Source organism: Hypanus sabinus, chromosome 8 (assembly GCF_030144855.1).
Source record: "Hypanus sabinus isolate sHypSab1 chromosome 8, sHypSab1.hap1, whole genome shotgun sequence".
Taxonomy (NCBI): domain Eukaryota; kingdom Metazoa; phylum Chordata; class Chondrichthyes; order Myliobatiformes; family Dasyatidae; genus Hypanus; species Hypanus sabinus.
The window spans coordinates 2265001-2279381 of record NC_082713.1 but is presented as its reverse complement, the minus strand read 5'-3'; the positions used below and the strand labels follow the sequence as shown (position 1 = coordinate 2279381).

Genomic DNA, 14381 nt, shown 5'->3' with positions numbered 1-14381 from the left:
GAAGCTTAGAAAAATAAAGGGCTATAGGTAAGCCTAGTAATTTCTAAGGTAGGGACAAGTTCGGCACAACTTTGTGGGCCGAAGGGCCTGTATTGTGCTGTAGGTTTTCTATGTTCCTATTGGGTGTATTTAAGGCAGAGATGGATAGGTTCTTGATTAACCAGGGCGTCAAAGCATTTGGGGAGAAGTGGCGATGACTGGAAGAACTGGAGCCCTTGATTGAATGGCAGAGCAGACTCGATAGGCCAAATGGCCTACTTCTGCTCCTACATCTTATGGTCTTAGGTAATGACCTAATCCTGCTCCATTGTCTTATAGTCTAAGCTAAATTCTGATTATATCTACAAGGCAATAAACATTATCTAAACAATTAAAGTAAATGTTAAAATGTAAGAAGTCTGCACAAGTAAAAAGTGATTGATCTCAAGTTTATTGAAGAGATATCGGTAAATATTGGAGACATCAGGCACTGCGGATAGATAAAGCCACCAATCTGTGCTGCTCTAGCACCAAAACACAACCCTTGATTCAAGTTGATGGGAATATTTACAAAATATCACAGTAAACAATAAAAGATTAAATCCTTGCTGCTTTTGGGAAGTGGGAAAAACAACCGGACTGGGGAAGGAATGGGTTAACACAGTTCCATATATTTACATTACAAAGGTGAATGAGCTGTCTATATACAATGGTTTGATATTATTGCAATTGTTTTAATGTAGCACTTCAGAATCCACTTTCAGTAAAATTATTCAGTTATTATTTGAGCACAGTTGAAGTAAAAACACAGGAGCACAATGACCAACGTGTCTGGAACTGCCAGAGCAAAAGTGCTTCACAACCCCAAGCTATCAAAGAGAAAGTGTGCCTTGGAAATCCAGCAACAATGGTGCACTGTGGCACTCCTGAGGGTTCCCAGATATCCAAGTGCTATCTTACTGGGCATGACAGTCCCAACCATTGGCAAAGGATCAGAAAGCATGCACTACAAATCAAATTGGAAAAAGGAAACTATGCAGTAAATGGGACATCTGAACACGGAGTTAACAGCCAAGGAAGCCTTCCTTGACCTGTCACTCTAATCATTATCACATGATTGCAAAAATGTGAGACAATCGACTAAACTAGTTTTTATTGTTGCAATTATTCTAGCTTCGCAATTAGAAGTGAACGATGCTTAGAAAGTGTCCAGGATTGAAGCTATTGATAAATATTTTAAATGCAAAAGTTAAAGAAAATACACATCATATGTGTGGAGGCCATTATTAATCCACCTTCACAACACTATAGATCTTGTTGACAAACCAGAAACAAGCGAAAAATCCAACAGTACCTAAACAACGAAAACACAGAGAGGAGCAAGTAAATGTCAGTAACATATTATAGCGTTGCAGACATTAAAAACCATTTGATCAATATCTCCAGTTAATAGCTGTAACAGAGATGTCAAATTGAGCAATAGACTCTTTGGGCCACAGGGGCCTGTATCTGTTCTGCAACATGATGATAACAGACCCCTTTCTGTATTTTTGGTACATGCTTGTGACTGGCTTGGAATAAAACATACATCCTATTGACACGGGAAAATAATGCACAATTGTTTTAAAAAATGTTGCATATGTTTTCCTTGATCCTCCTTTAATGTTCAGTTATTACCCCTCGACCATCAGGCTTTTGAACCAGAGGAAGATAAAGTCACTCAACTTCACTCATTTCATCACTAAACTGTTCCCACAACCTCTGGACTCACTTTCAACAACTCTTCATCTCATATTCTTGATATTATTTATTATAAACAAAGAATAAAAATACTTTCTCTGTATTTGCAGCTTGCTGTTTTTTTTGCACACTGGTTGTTTGTCCATCTTGTTGTGAGCTGTCTTTCATTGATTCTATTGTGTTTCTTGCATTTCCTGTGAATGCCTGCAAGAAAATGAGTCTCAAGGTTGTATGTGGTTACATAGAGAACTGTGCAAAAGTCTTAGGCACATATATATAGCTAGGGTGCTTAAAACCTTAGCACAGTACTGTGTTGCACTGTAAAACTGTGTGTGTGTGTATTACACTGTACTGCTACAAAAATAAATTCATGACATATGTGAGTGATGATTCTGATAAAGATCTCGACTGTGGACTGAGAGTGGGAAGGGGCAGGCAGAGGACAATCATGGTTGGGAAAAGGGAAAGGGTGAGGGGAGGGAGCAGAAAGCACCAGAAAGACATTCTGCATTGATCAATAAATTAATTGTTTGGAATCAAATGACCTTGCCTGGTGTCTCAGGTCTGTATCTGCATCACCCCCACCCCTGTCCCACACACCTTCCAACGCACTCCACCATTGCCATTCCCAAGATCAAGTCAGATGAGTCACCAGGCCCAGATGAGATGTACCCCAGGCTACTGTGGGAGGTGAGGGAGGAGAATGCTGAGCCTCTAGCGATGATCTTTGCATCATCAATAAGGACAGGAGAGGTTTCGGAGGGTTGGAGGGTTGTGAATTTTGTTCCTTTATTCAAGAAAGGGAGTAGAGATAACCCAGGAAATTATAGACCAGTGAGTGAGTCTTACCTTAGTGGCTGGTAAGTTTATGGAGAAGATCCTGAGAGGCCAGATTTATGAACATTTGGAGAGGTATAATATGATTAGGAATAGTCAGCATGGCTTTGTCAAGGGCAAGTCGTACCTTACAAGTCTGATTGAACATTTTGAGGATGTGACTAAACACACTGATGAAGGAAGAGCAGTAGATGTAGTGTATATGGATTTCAGCAAGGCATTTGATAAGGTATCCCAATCAAGGCTTATTGAGAAAGTAAGGAGGCATGGGATCCAAGGGGACATTGCTTTGTGGATCCAGAACTGCTGCAGAAGGCAAAGAGTGGTTGTAGAGGGGTCATATTCTGCATGGAAGTCGGTCACCAGTGAAGTGCCTCAGGGATCTGTTCTGGGACCCTTACTCTTTGTGATTTTTATAAATGACCTGAATGAGGAAGTGGAGGGATGGGTTAGTAAGTTTGCTGATGACACAAAGGTTGGAAGTGTTGTGGATAGTGTGGAGGGCTGTAAGAGGTTACAGTGGGACACTGATAGGATGCAAAACTGGGCTGAGAGTGGCAGATGGAGTTCAACTCAGATAAGAGTGAAGTGGTTCATTTTGGTAGGTCAAATATGATGGCAGAATTTAGTATTAATGGTAAAACTCCTGGCAGTGCGGAGGATCAGAGGGATCTTGAGGTCCAAGTCCATAGGATGCTCAAAGCAGCTGTGCAGGTTGACTCTGTGGTTAAGAAGGCATATGGTGTATTGGCCTTCATCAATCGTGGAACTGAATTTAGGAGCCGAGAGGTAATGTTGCAGCTATATAGGACCCTGGTCAGACCCCACTTGGAGTACCGTGCTCAGTTCTGGTTGCTTCACTACAGGAAAGATGTGGAAGCCATAGAAACGGTGCAGAGGAGATATACAAGGATGTTGCCTGGATTAGGGAACGTACCTTATGAGAATAGGTTGAGTGAACTCGGCCTTTTCTCCTTGGAGTGACGACGGATGAGAGGTGACCTGATATAGGTGTATAAGATGATGAGAGGTATTGATCGTGTGGATAGTCAGAGGCTTTTTCCCAGGGCTGAAATGACTAGTACGAGAGGGCATAGTTTTAAGGTGCTTGGAAGTAGGTACAGAGATGTCAGGAGTAAGTTTTGGTTTTTTTTTAATAAACGCAGAGAGTGCTGAGTGCATGGAATGGGCAAAGGTGGTGGAGGCAGATACAATAAGGTCTTTTAAGAGACTTTTGGATAGGTACATGAAGCTTAAAAAAATAGAGGGCTATGGGTAAGCCGAGTAATTTCTAAGGCAGGGACATGTTCGGCACAACTTTGTGGGCTGAAGGGCCTGTATTGTGTTGTGGGTTTTCTATGTTCTATGTTCTAACATCCTTTGCTCCCAACAGATTTACGAACTCACTTTCCATTCCATATGGACAAATACTGTACTATGAAAAAGTCTTAAGCACCTTTACTATATGAATACATATGCCTAAGACTTTTGCACAGTACTGTAAATATACTTTGATATTAAAATTATTTTGAACTTTGGCACTTTGCTTACATGGCCTTTTGCTGCCTCCACAGTGGATGAAAACATGTTGCTAAAGTTGAATTAGTTTTAATTAATTTTTTGAATTAATTTCTTTTCAGATTTCCTCATGTACGAATGTTCCTGTTGTGAGGTTTGAGTAAGAAATCTAAAAGACGTGTGTTCAATTTCAAGAGTCAAACAGATAAACTGAAGGAGTGTTGCACTCCGAACTGCACTGAAAGACTGAAGCTGTGCTCTCTACTGTGGTGTGCATATGCACGTGCACGTATACACACACACACACACACACACACACACACACACACAGTTGCCACATCATCCGAGAGTTCCTCCAACATCGTAAAGGGCAAACTGGGACAGAGTTTCTGTGCTGATGAAAGCAGCAATCTATCCAACTTCTAGCCAGTTTTACTGCATTCCCAGATTTTTAGCAGAGGCAAATTTCCAAATTAAAACGAAAACAAACAGAAAACAGAAAAGAAAAATGGAGGGCCATACAGGAGGGAAGAGTTAGACTGAACAAAAGAGATTCAGCAGATACTGGAAATCCACAGCAACACACACACACAATGCTGGAGGAAATCAACACTTCAGACTGAGACACTTCATCAAGAAGGTTAGATTGATCTTGGAATAGGTTAAAGGGTCAGCACAACGTTGTGGGCTGAAGAGTCGTTACTGGTATATGTGAAACAAACCACACTCTCTGTGCTGACCAATGAAGTCAGTCACTCTCCTGTAATTCCCTATTTGCATGCAATATATTACCCTTCAAGCAATAATCTACTTTCCTCAAAGCCTTAACTAAATCTGTCTCAGCCGCCTGGGAAGGTATTGCATGCCAGACACAGGCCAGGTACTGTGTGAAAATTATTTTCACACTCTTCACCCATATAGCAGGGTGATCCTTTCCCTTGACAGCAATGCTGAGAGTGCAGAGTTTCTGGTACAGAGGTGCTTTGGATTTATCAGCTGCATGGAGAGGGCAGCAATAGCTTATTCTCTATATTGTACTGCCCGGGCTTGCACAGTGGTTCACGTAGGCAGCTCAGATGCAACATCCATGGTTGACCCGTCCTACGAAAGTCCTCAAATTTCATACCATATAATTAACTGAACTGAATTTCTCCAACTGCCATGGTAAAACTGGACACATTTCAAACCAGTGACCCAGATACAGTGCCTATTAAAAAGTATTCACCACCCCTTTTTTTTCCTGACCCTGATCAAAAGAAAAAGACTGTGTCAAAGTGAAAAAAAATTCTACAGTGATCTAAATTAATTACAAATATAAAACAAAATAATTGATCACATAAGTATTCACCCCCTTTAATATGACACACTAAATCATCACTGGTGCAGCCAATTGGTTTTAGAAGTCACGTAATTAGTTATATAGAGATCACCTGTGTGCAGTCAAGGTGTTTCAATTGATTGCAGAACATAGAACAGTACAGCATAGTACAGGCCCTTCGGCCCACAATGTTGTGCCGACACTTAAACCCGGCCTCCCATATAACTCCACCTTAAATTCCTCCATTTACCTGTCTAGTAGTCTCTTAAATTTCACTAATGTGTCTGCTTCCACCACTGATTCAGGCAGTGCATTCCACGCACCAACCACTCTCTGAGTAAAAATCCTTCCTCTAATATCCCCCTTGAACTTCCCACCCCTTACCTTAAAGCCATGTCCTCTTGTATTGAGCAGTGGTGCCATGGGAAAGAGCCACTGGCTGTGCACTATCTATTCCTCTTAATATCTTGTATACCTTTATCACGTCTCCTCTCATCCTCCTCCTCTCCAAAGAGTAAAGTCCTAGCTCCCTTAATCTCTGATCATAATGCATACTCTCTAAACCAGGCAGCATCCTGGTAAATCTCCTCTGTACCCTTTCAACTGCTTCCACATCCTTCGTATAGTGAGGCGACCAGAACTGGACACAGTACTCCAAGTGTGGCCTAACCAGTGTTTTACAGAGCTGCATCATTACCTCATGACTCTTACACACTATCCCTCAACTTATAAAAAGCTAACACCCCATAAGCTTTCTTAACTACCCTATCTACCTGTGAGGCAACTTTCAGGGATCTGTGGACATGTACCCCAAGATCCCTCTGCTCCTCCACACTACCAAGTATCCTGCCATTTACTTTGTACTCTGCCTTGGAGTTTGTCCTTCCAAAGTGTACCACCTCACACTTCTCCAGATTGAACTCCATCTGCCACTTCTCAGCCCACTTCTGCATCCTATCAATGTCTCTCTGCAATCTTCGACAATCTTCAACACTATCCACAACACCACCAACTTTTGTGTCATCTGCAAACTTGCCAACCCACCCTTCTACCCCCACATCCAGGTCATTAATAAAAATCACAAAAAGTAGAGGTCCCAGAACCAATCCTTGTGGGACACCACTAGTCACAACCCTCCAATCCGAATATACTCCCTCCACTGAAACCCTCTGCTTTGTGCAAGCAAGTCAATTCTGAATCCACCTGGATCCCATGCCTTCTGACTCTCTGAATAAGCCTGCCGTGTGGAGCCTGTATCTATAGTGAAAATATACCTGTATCTGTAAGGTCCAACTGCTGGTGAGTCAGTATCTTGGCAAAAACCACACCATGAAAACAAAAGAACACTCCAAGCAACTCCACGAAAAGGTTATTGAAAAGCACAAGTCAGGAGTTGGATACAAGAAAATTTCCAAGTCACTGAATATCCCCTGGAGTACAGTTAAATCAATCATCAAGAAATGGAAAGAATATGGCGCAGCTGTAAGTCTGCCTGGAGAAGGTCGTCCTCTAAAACTGAGTGACTTTGCAAGAAGGGGACTAGTGAAGGAAGCCATCAAAAGACCTATGACAACTCTGGATGAATTACAAGCTACAGTGGCTGAGATGTGAGAGACTGTGCATACAACAAACGTTGCCCCGTTGCTTCACCATCTGCATCTTTATGGGAGTATGGCAAAGAAAAAGTCACTGCTGGAAAAGAAACTCAGATGAAATCTCAGCTAGAGTTTGCCAGAAGGCATGTGGGAGACTCTGAAGTCAGAAAGAAGGTTCTATGGCCTGATGAAATCAAAATTGAGCTTCTTGGACATCCGACTAATTGCAATGTTTGGCATAGGCCAAACACTACACATCATGCTCTGGAGATGTTTCATTGCAGCAGGCACTGGAAGGCTTGGAAAGCAGAGGGTGAAATGTATGCACAAAAAGCAGGGAAATCCTGGAGGAAAACCTGATGCAGTCTGCAAGAGAACTGCAACTTCGGAGAAGATTTGTTTTCCAGCAAGACAATGATCCCAAGCATAAAGCCAAAGCAACATTGACTTGGCTCCATGACATTAACTTTGTTGTTTTTAAGCCATTTCTGAGTCCAGACCTCAATCCAATTGAGAAATTGTAGCTGGACTTGAAAAGGGCTATTCACTTACCAACCTCATGTAATTTGACAGGGCTTGAACAGTTTTGTAAAGAATGGGGAAAAATTGCAGTGTCCAGATGTGCAAAGCTGACAGAGACCTATCTACAAAGTCTCAAGGCTGTAATTGCTATCAAAGGTGCATTTACTAAATACTGACTTGAAGGGGATGAGCAGTTATGCAATCAATTATTTTGTGTTCAATAATTGTAATAAATTTAGACCAATCTGTAGAAATTTGTTTTCACTTTACAACACAACAGCCTTCAAAAACTAAGGCAAGCAATCTGTTCCTCTACGTCTGATTTAAATTCCCACCAGCTTTCAGAAATGACAACAAATTCATGAAATTTTCATTGTTGTAAACAAAAAGTATTTGGAAAATGAATTCTATTTAACCATTTTCCCTAGTTTTCTGATGAATGTCAATATGGATACCACTTCATTTCCTTATCTGCATATAAAACCTTTCATTTCTAAATAATGATTTTTAAATCAATCTGCTATCATTTGAAGTTGCTAAGTTGCCATAACAGCGGTAACCAGGAATTTAGAAGCACCTATTATCCTTGTTGGTGACTAAAATGTATTAGCATCACTCACTTAAGTTTCAAAATAAAATGCGAATTTTCAGATTTAAAGCCTTTGAAGTCGCTCATACCGCAATAGGCACTTATTAAATAGACAAAGGAAAATGCAGCCGTGTCTGCTGAGTTACTTTCTCATTCACCTAACCCTCAGGGTGCTGGATGCTTTTATCTACCTGTGTACCACAGGGTTTACAGCGCACACACAACCTATTTACTTGCTGGAAGACCCCACTTCCTGGGGTGAATAACATTTTCTCACCTACCTGACATGTACTTAAGTCATCTCCAAGCTTACAAGTCACAAGTCACCAAAGTCTAGAAATTTCTACAGATATACGGTGGAGAGCATTTTAACTGGTTGCATCACTGTCTGGTATGGAGGGACCACTGCACAGTTAAGCAAAAAGCCTCAGAGGGTTATAAACTCAGCCAGCTCCATTGTGTGCACAGGCCTCCCCACCATAGAGGGCATCTTCAAACAGCAAAGCCTCAAGACAGTAGTATCCATCACCTGGGACATACCCTCTTCTCATTGCTACCATCAGAAGGTACAGGAGCCTGAAGACAAACAATGTCTCAGGAACAGCCTCCTCCTCTCCCCCATTAGATTTCTAAACAGTCCTCATTATGAACACTAGCTCACTATTTTTGCAATATATATTTCTTATTGTAATTTATAGAATTCAGAAACATCAAAAACCTACAGCACAATACAGGCCCTTTGGCACACAAAATTGTGCCGAATATGCCCTTACCTTAGAAATTACCTAGGTTTACCCTCTATTTTTCTAAACTCCATGTACCTATCGTATCCACCTCCACCACTGTTGCTGTTGCCGGCAGCCCATTCCACGCAGTCACACACTGGTCACTTTTGGAACAAGACAGCACTTAAAGCACTGCACAGCAACTTCTGCAGAAAGGTTTAGCATCACCCAGTTCACTTCAAGCCTTGGCACAGAAAGCAGTGCACACAGAATTTTCTCAACAGGTTTTGGGGTCAATGACCTGCTTGAAAACTGTAGCCTACAATCCAAGTTGCAACACTGAAACTGAGGCAGTGCTGTAATCTTGAATGCAGTTACTTTAGATAGAACCAGAGAGCACTACAGCACAGGAAACAGGCCATTTGGCCCCTCTAGTCTGCGCCAAAACTTTATTCCACTAGTCCCATTGACCTGCACTCAGTTCATAACCCTCCAGACCTCTCCCCTCCATCTATCTATCCAATTTATTCTTAAAACTTAAGAGTGTTGGCAGAGAAGAAAACTCTGATCTGAAATCTTCGCTGCCTTGCAGCTATACCTGCTTATGGGGAAGGTTTTGGGAGTAAACCCAAAGGGAATCTGGAGCTGGAGTCCCTAAGGCAGTCTTACATCATTGAGTTCAATGCTGAATGGCAACTCCTGCAATGCTGCTGGTACCAAACTGTATTGATCTCTGCCATTCGTTTGCGTTTATTAGATGTGTGGAGAGGGAGAGCTTGCTCCACAGGCAACAGTTTGTTCTCCATATCGTACTGCACTGGCTTGCGTATCTAGACAGCTAGGATGCAATATTCATTGTTATCTCTGACCAATAAGAGTCACTCACCTCACCAATCACTACTTCGAAGTAAAAGGGGAGACAAGAAGCTGACTGCAATTAGATTTCGAAAAGGATGTGAAAGAAAAGCTTGTCAGTCCCTACACAAAAAACTGAAGGAAACAAATACTACAGAACAGACACAGCAGCCCTCTTCAGTTTAGCAAAGAATAGTTTGTGAAGTATTACAAGGTTCAGTGCTGAACTCAAGCTATTTACAATTTATGCCAAGCATGTAGATAAAGGCATCACATCTACAACACCAAGAAATATTAGCACTCAGAAAGAGCTGGTCGAAGAGACAGATTATAGTAAATAATCAGGAGACCAACGACCTTTACTGCAAGAACCAAGAGCCTCACCCATTCAGAATCACAATCAGCATCAGGTTTAATATCAACAGCATACATCATGAAATTTGTTTTTTTGTGGCAGCAGTACTCTGTAATACTTAATAAAATAAACTATAAATTACAATAAATAAATATACATAAATTAAATAAGTAGTGCAAATTATCTTTGAGGTAAATGGATTGTTGAAGTTTAGGAGAAATCTACAGTCATACAAACTGGCCATAAAAGCAGAATCAACTGTCAGATCAGACATGTTCCTGGTAAACATCAGTATGGGCTCAAAAGAAATGTGCCTTCCTCTTCTTACACCTAGTTTTCTAAAAGATCAACACAAAATGGCTAGTGAAGTTGATACACTGTTCCAGAAACCCATGCTCAAACCCCGTGTTGTTCTCTCAATGGCCCTGCAACCACTTGGGCTCCAGTGTCCTCCAGCAGGGTAACTGCCCAACTGTAAATTACCATGGAACAGGTGGAGAGTAATGAACTGAGGTTTTATAAAGTATCAGTCAGAATGCACTTGGGAGTATTCTGAGTAGTTTTGGGCTCACATTGGAGGCTCTAGGAGGTTCACAAAATTATCCTGGGAATGTAAGGGAATGAGAATTGTTTGATGGATCTGGGCCTATACTCACTGGAGTTTAAAATGAATGTCATAAAAAAGTACAGTACAGAAACAGGCCTTTTAGCCCATACTGAAATTTTTTAAACTACCTAGTCCCATCAACCTGCACCAGAGCCATAGCTCTCCAAAGCCCAAACATCAATGCACCTATCCAATCTTCGCTTAAACATTGAAATCGAGCTCACATGCACTACTTGTGCACGCAGCTTGTTGCACACTCTCATCACCTCTGTAGGAGGTTCTCATTGAAACTTATCAAATACTGAAAAGCCTTGATAGAGTGTATGTTTCCTATAGTGGGCAAGTCCAGGAGCAGAGGGAGCAGAAGTCCCTTTACAGCAGAAATGAGGAGGAATTTCTTTAGCAGAGGGTGGTGAATCTTTGGAATTTATTGCCACAGACAGCTGTGAAGGGCAAATAATTGAATATATTTAAAGCTGAGGTTGATAGCTTCTTGACTAGTAAGGTATCAAAGGCTACAGGAAGACGACAGAAGAATGGGGCCGAAAGGGATAATAACCCCACTGTGATGGAATAGCAGAGCAGACTTAATGGGCCAAATGGCCTGGTTCTGCTCCAGTATCTTATGAGAAACAACAGATGGGGGAATGAACATAAGACCACTCAGAGGGTTAGCACAGATGCAAGGAAACAAATGGCATATGTGGAAAAACGCATAGCAAAGTGTAAAATAGGCTCCCAATGCAGCCGTTTCGACAATTACAAACCTGCACACCACTGAGTGGGAGAAACAATTAGCCCCTTCAGAACTGAAATGCTCAAGCCTGATGTAAATTATCACACTATTTCTTTTCATAAAGATTAATGATGTTAAGTTTGGAGCATGTGCATGTCTCTGTCTCAGTGTCTCTCTGAGTCTCTATTTAACTGAGTGCTTTATTAAGACTTTCACAAAACACAGTAGTGTCAGTGTCAGAGCCTAATTATAATTGTCCTATTACACACTGAATGCTATTTCAGGATCAGTCACTTCAACCTCACTTCTTAATTTGAAAGATAACCATTTAATCAAATGCCAAGCTTGATGGAATTGATTCAACAGTTGACTTTGGAACAGTTGTGTATTTGTTGGCTGGAAATCTAAGCCAATAAAAATCTGACTGTTGCCACTAACTTTAAGACTGCTGAATACAGTGAAGGATATCACCCTCTGATGTCTAGGTTAATGATTTCATGAAGTACATAAGAACGCAAGAAATAGGGGCAGGAGTAGGCCATCTGGCCCATTAAGCCTGCTCCGCCATTCAATAAGATTATGGCTGATCTGGCCATGGTCTAATCTTCACCAACCTGCCTTTACCCCATAACCTTTGTTATGTACTCGTGACATATGACAGTGGTACCCTTGTCACGTGACTGGGGTTGAAGCTATACTGGACTTGAGGTAATGGTCTTGTGATGGTGGAGTGACGTCATTTTCCCGCCAGTAGATATCATGTGACAGGTTTTTTTTACAGGTTATAAAAGGAAGACCCCACCCTGTGAGGAGGGGCAGTTCGTGGCTGGATTTGCCATGTTGACTTCATGCCACTGCGTGATTTAATGTGATGACGCAGTTTAGTTGAAAGATGAAGTTTTATCTAATGCCTAAAGTTTAAAAGGTCATTGCCAGCAGTTTCTTTACAATACTGCTAGTTGAGAATCAGTGGAGAGTGAAGATCGGAGTTCAGGAGTTAAGAGATCGAGGAGAATCGATTTCTACGGTGAAACGGGTTCGACCTTTGTTTGATCCTTATTCGGAAGGATTTTGTTGACTATTCTCCTGTTAATCCCTGGGAATACCAGAAAGGATTGAGGATAGTGTGGAAGGAAAGGTCAGTGCCTTTAAGCCATTTCGTTTCGTTTTGTAAATTCTTTGTGGGAAAAGTTCGACGCCGGGGATCGAAGCAAAACGACGTGAAAGAGAATTTAAATCGTCTTAAAAAGTCTCTCCCTTAAATGGACCGTGAGCATTTTGAACTTTTGGCAATACTACTTAAAAGAACTGTTTGAGCTGCATCGCTTTAAGAACTGTTTGAGCTGCCGCACAGCAGCTGATTTCCGGTTACGTTAGTGTTTGTTTACTTTTGGGGGGTTTGTTTTCAGTGTTTAATAAACATGTTGTTTGTTATAAAAACCCTTGCCGAACTCATATATTTATTGTTGCCTGAATACGTAACACCCTTAATTCCCCTACTATGTAAAACTCATTCCAACTTTGACTTAAATATATTTACTGAGGTAAATACTGCTTCATTAGGCAGAGAATTCCACAGATTCACCACTCTCTGGGAAAAGCAGTTCCTCCTCATCTCTGTCCTAAAACTACTTTCCCGCTTCTCTCTTATCTATCCCTTTCACAATTTTATGTTTCTATAAGATCTCCTCTCATTCTTCTGAATTCCATCAAGTACAGTCCCAGGCATCTCAATCTCTCCTCCTAGTCCAATCCCCTCATCTCTGGAATCAACCTGAACCTTCTTTGCACCACCTCCAAAGCCAGTATATCCTTCCTCAACTAAGGAGACCAGAACTGCACACAGTATTTCAGGTGCATTCTCATCAGTACCCTGTACTGTATACCCTCTCTACTTTTCAATTCAATCCCTCTAGCAATGAAGGCCAACATTCCATTTGCCTTCTTGATAGCCTGCTGTACCTGCAAACCAACCTTTTGTGATTCATGCACAAACACTCCTAAGTCTTTCTGCACAGCAGCATGTCACAATTTTTTACCATTTAAATAATAATCTGCTCTTTCACTTTTTCCTTCCAAAGAGGATAACTTCACATTAGCAACATAGTACTCCATCTGCCAGACCCTTGCCCACTCACTTAACCTATCTATATCTCTCTGCAGACTCTCCGTATTTTCTGCACAATTTGCATTCCACTCAACTTAGTATCATCAGAAAATGTAGATACACTACACTTGGTCCTCTCTTCCAATCATTAATGCATATTGTGAACAGTGTGGGCAAGATGAAGGACCTCAGCCTGAAATGTCAACTGCACACTTACATAGATGCTGCCTGGCCTGCTGAGTTTCTCCAGCATTTTGTATGTGTTGCTTGGATTTCCAGCATCTGCAAATTTTCTCTTGTTTGTGTCAGGAACAGCACCACTTTGGATTATTAAAAGTGCATAAGGGAAGAATGAGAAAGCCTAGCTATACTTACACAGCAGCTAGTTGTATGTCCTAGGTTTCCAAGGGAAGAGGAAATTTTTATTTTATCCTATTTTATTAAGAAGTACAGCACAGAACAGGCTTTACTGGCTCAACAAGCTGTGCCACCCAGCAACCCACCTATTTAACACGAACCTATATTCACAGGAGATATTATCAATCACCAATTAACCAACTAACAAGTACATCTTTGGACTGTGGGAGGAAAGCGAAATCTCCACAGGGTGAATAGAAATATAGAAAACCTACAGCACGATACAGGCCCTTCGGCCCACAATGCTGTGCCAAACATGTACTTACTTTAGAAATTACCTAGGGTTACCCATAGCCCTCTATTTTATTAATTCCATGTACCTATCCAGGAGTTTCTTAAAAAAAACCTTATCACATCTGCCTCCACCGCCATTGCCGGCAGCCCATTTCATGCACTCGCCACTCTCTGCATAAAAAACTTAGCTGACATCTCCTCTGTACGTACTTCCAAACACCTTGTACTCTAAGTGGGGTCTGATCAG

General features: G+C 41.4%; 1 protein-coding gene across 1 annotated transcript in view; it reads right to left on the bottom strand.

The window, feature by feature from the left end:
* Nucleotides 1-412: 412 nt before the first annotated feature.
* LOC132397897 (transmembrane 9 superfamily member 2-like) overlaps nucleotides 413-14381 on the bottom strand; it is a 91098-nt gene continuing 77129 nt past the window's right edge. Inside the window, exon 17 of the mRNA XM_059976681.1 lies at nucleotides 413-1333. Within this exon, the coding sequence (XP_059832664.1) occupies nucleotides 1266-1333 (68 nt within the window). The 3' untranslated portion in view covers nucleotides 413-1265. The remainder of the gene's footprint in view (nucleotides 1334-14381) is intronic.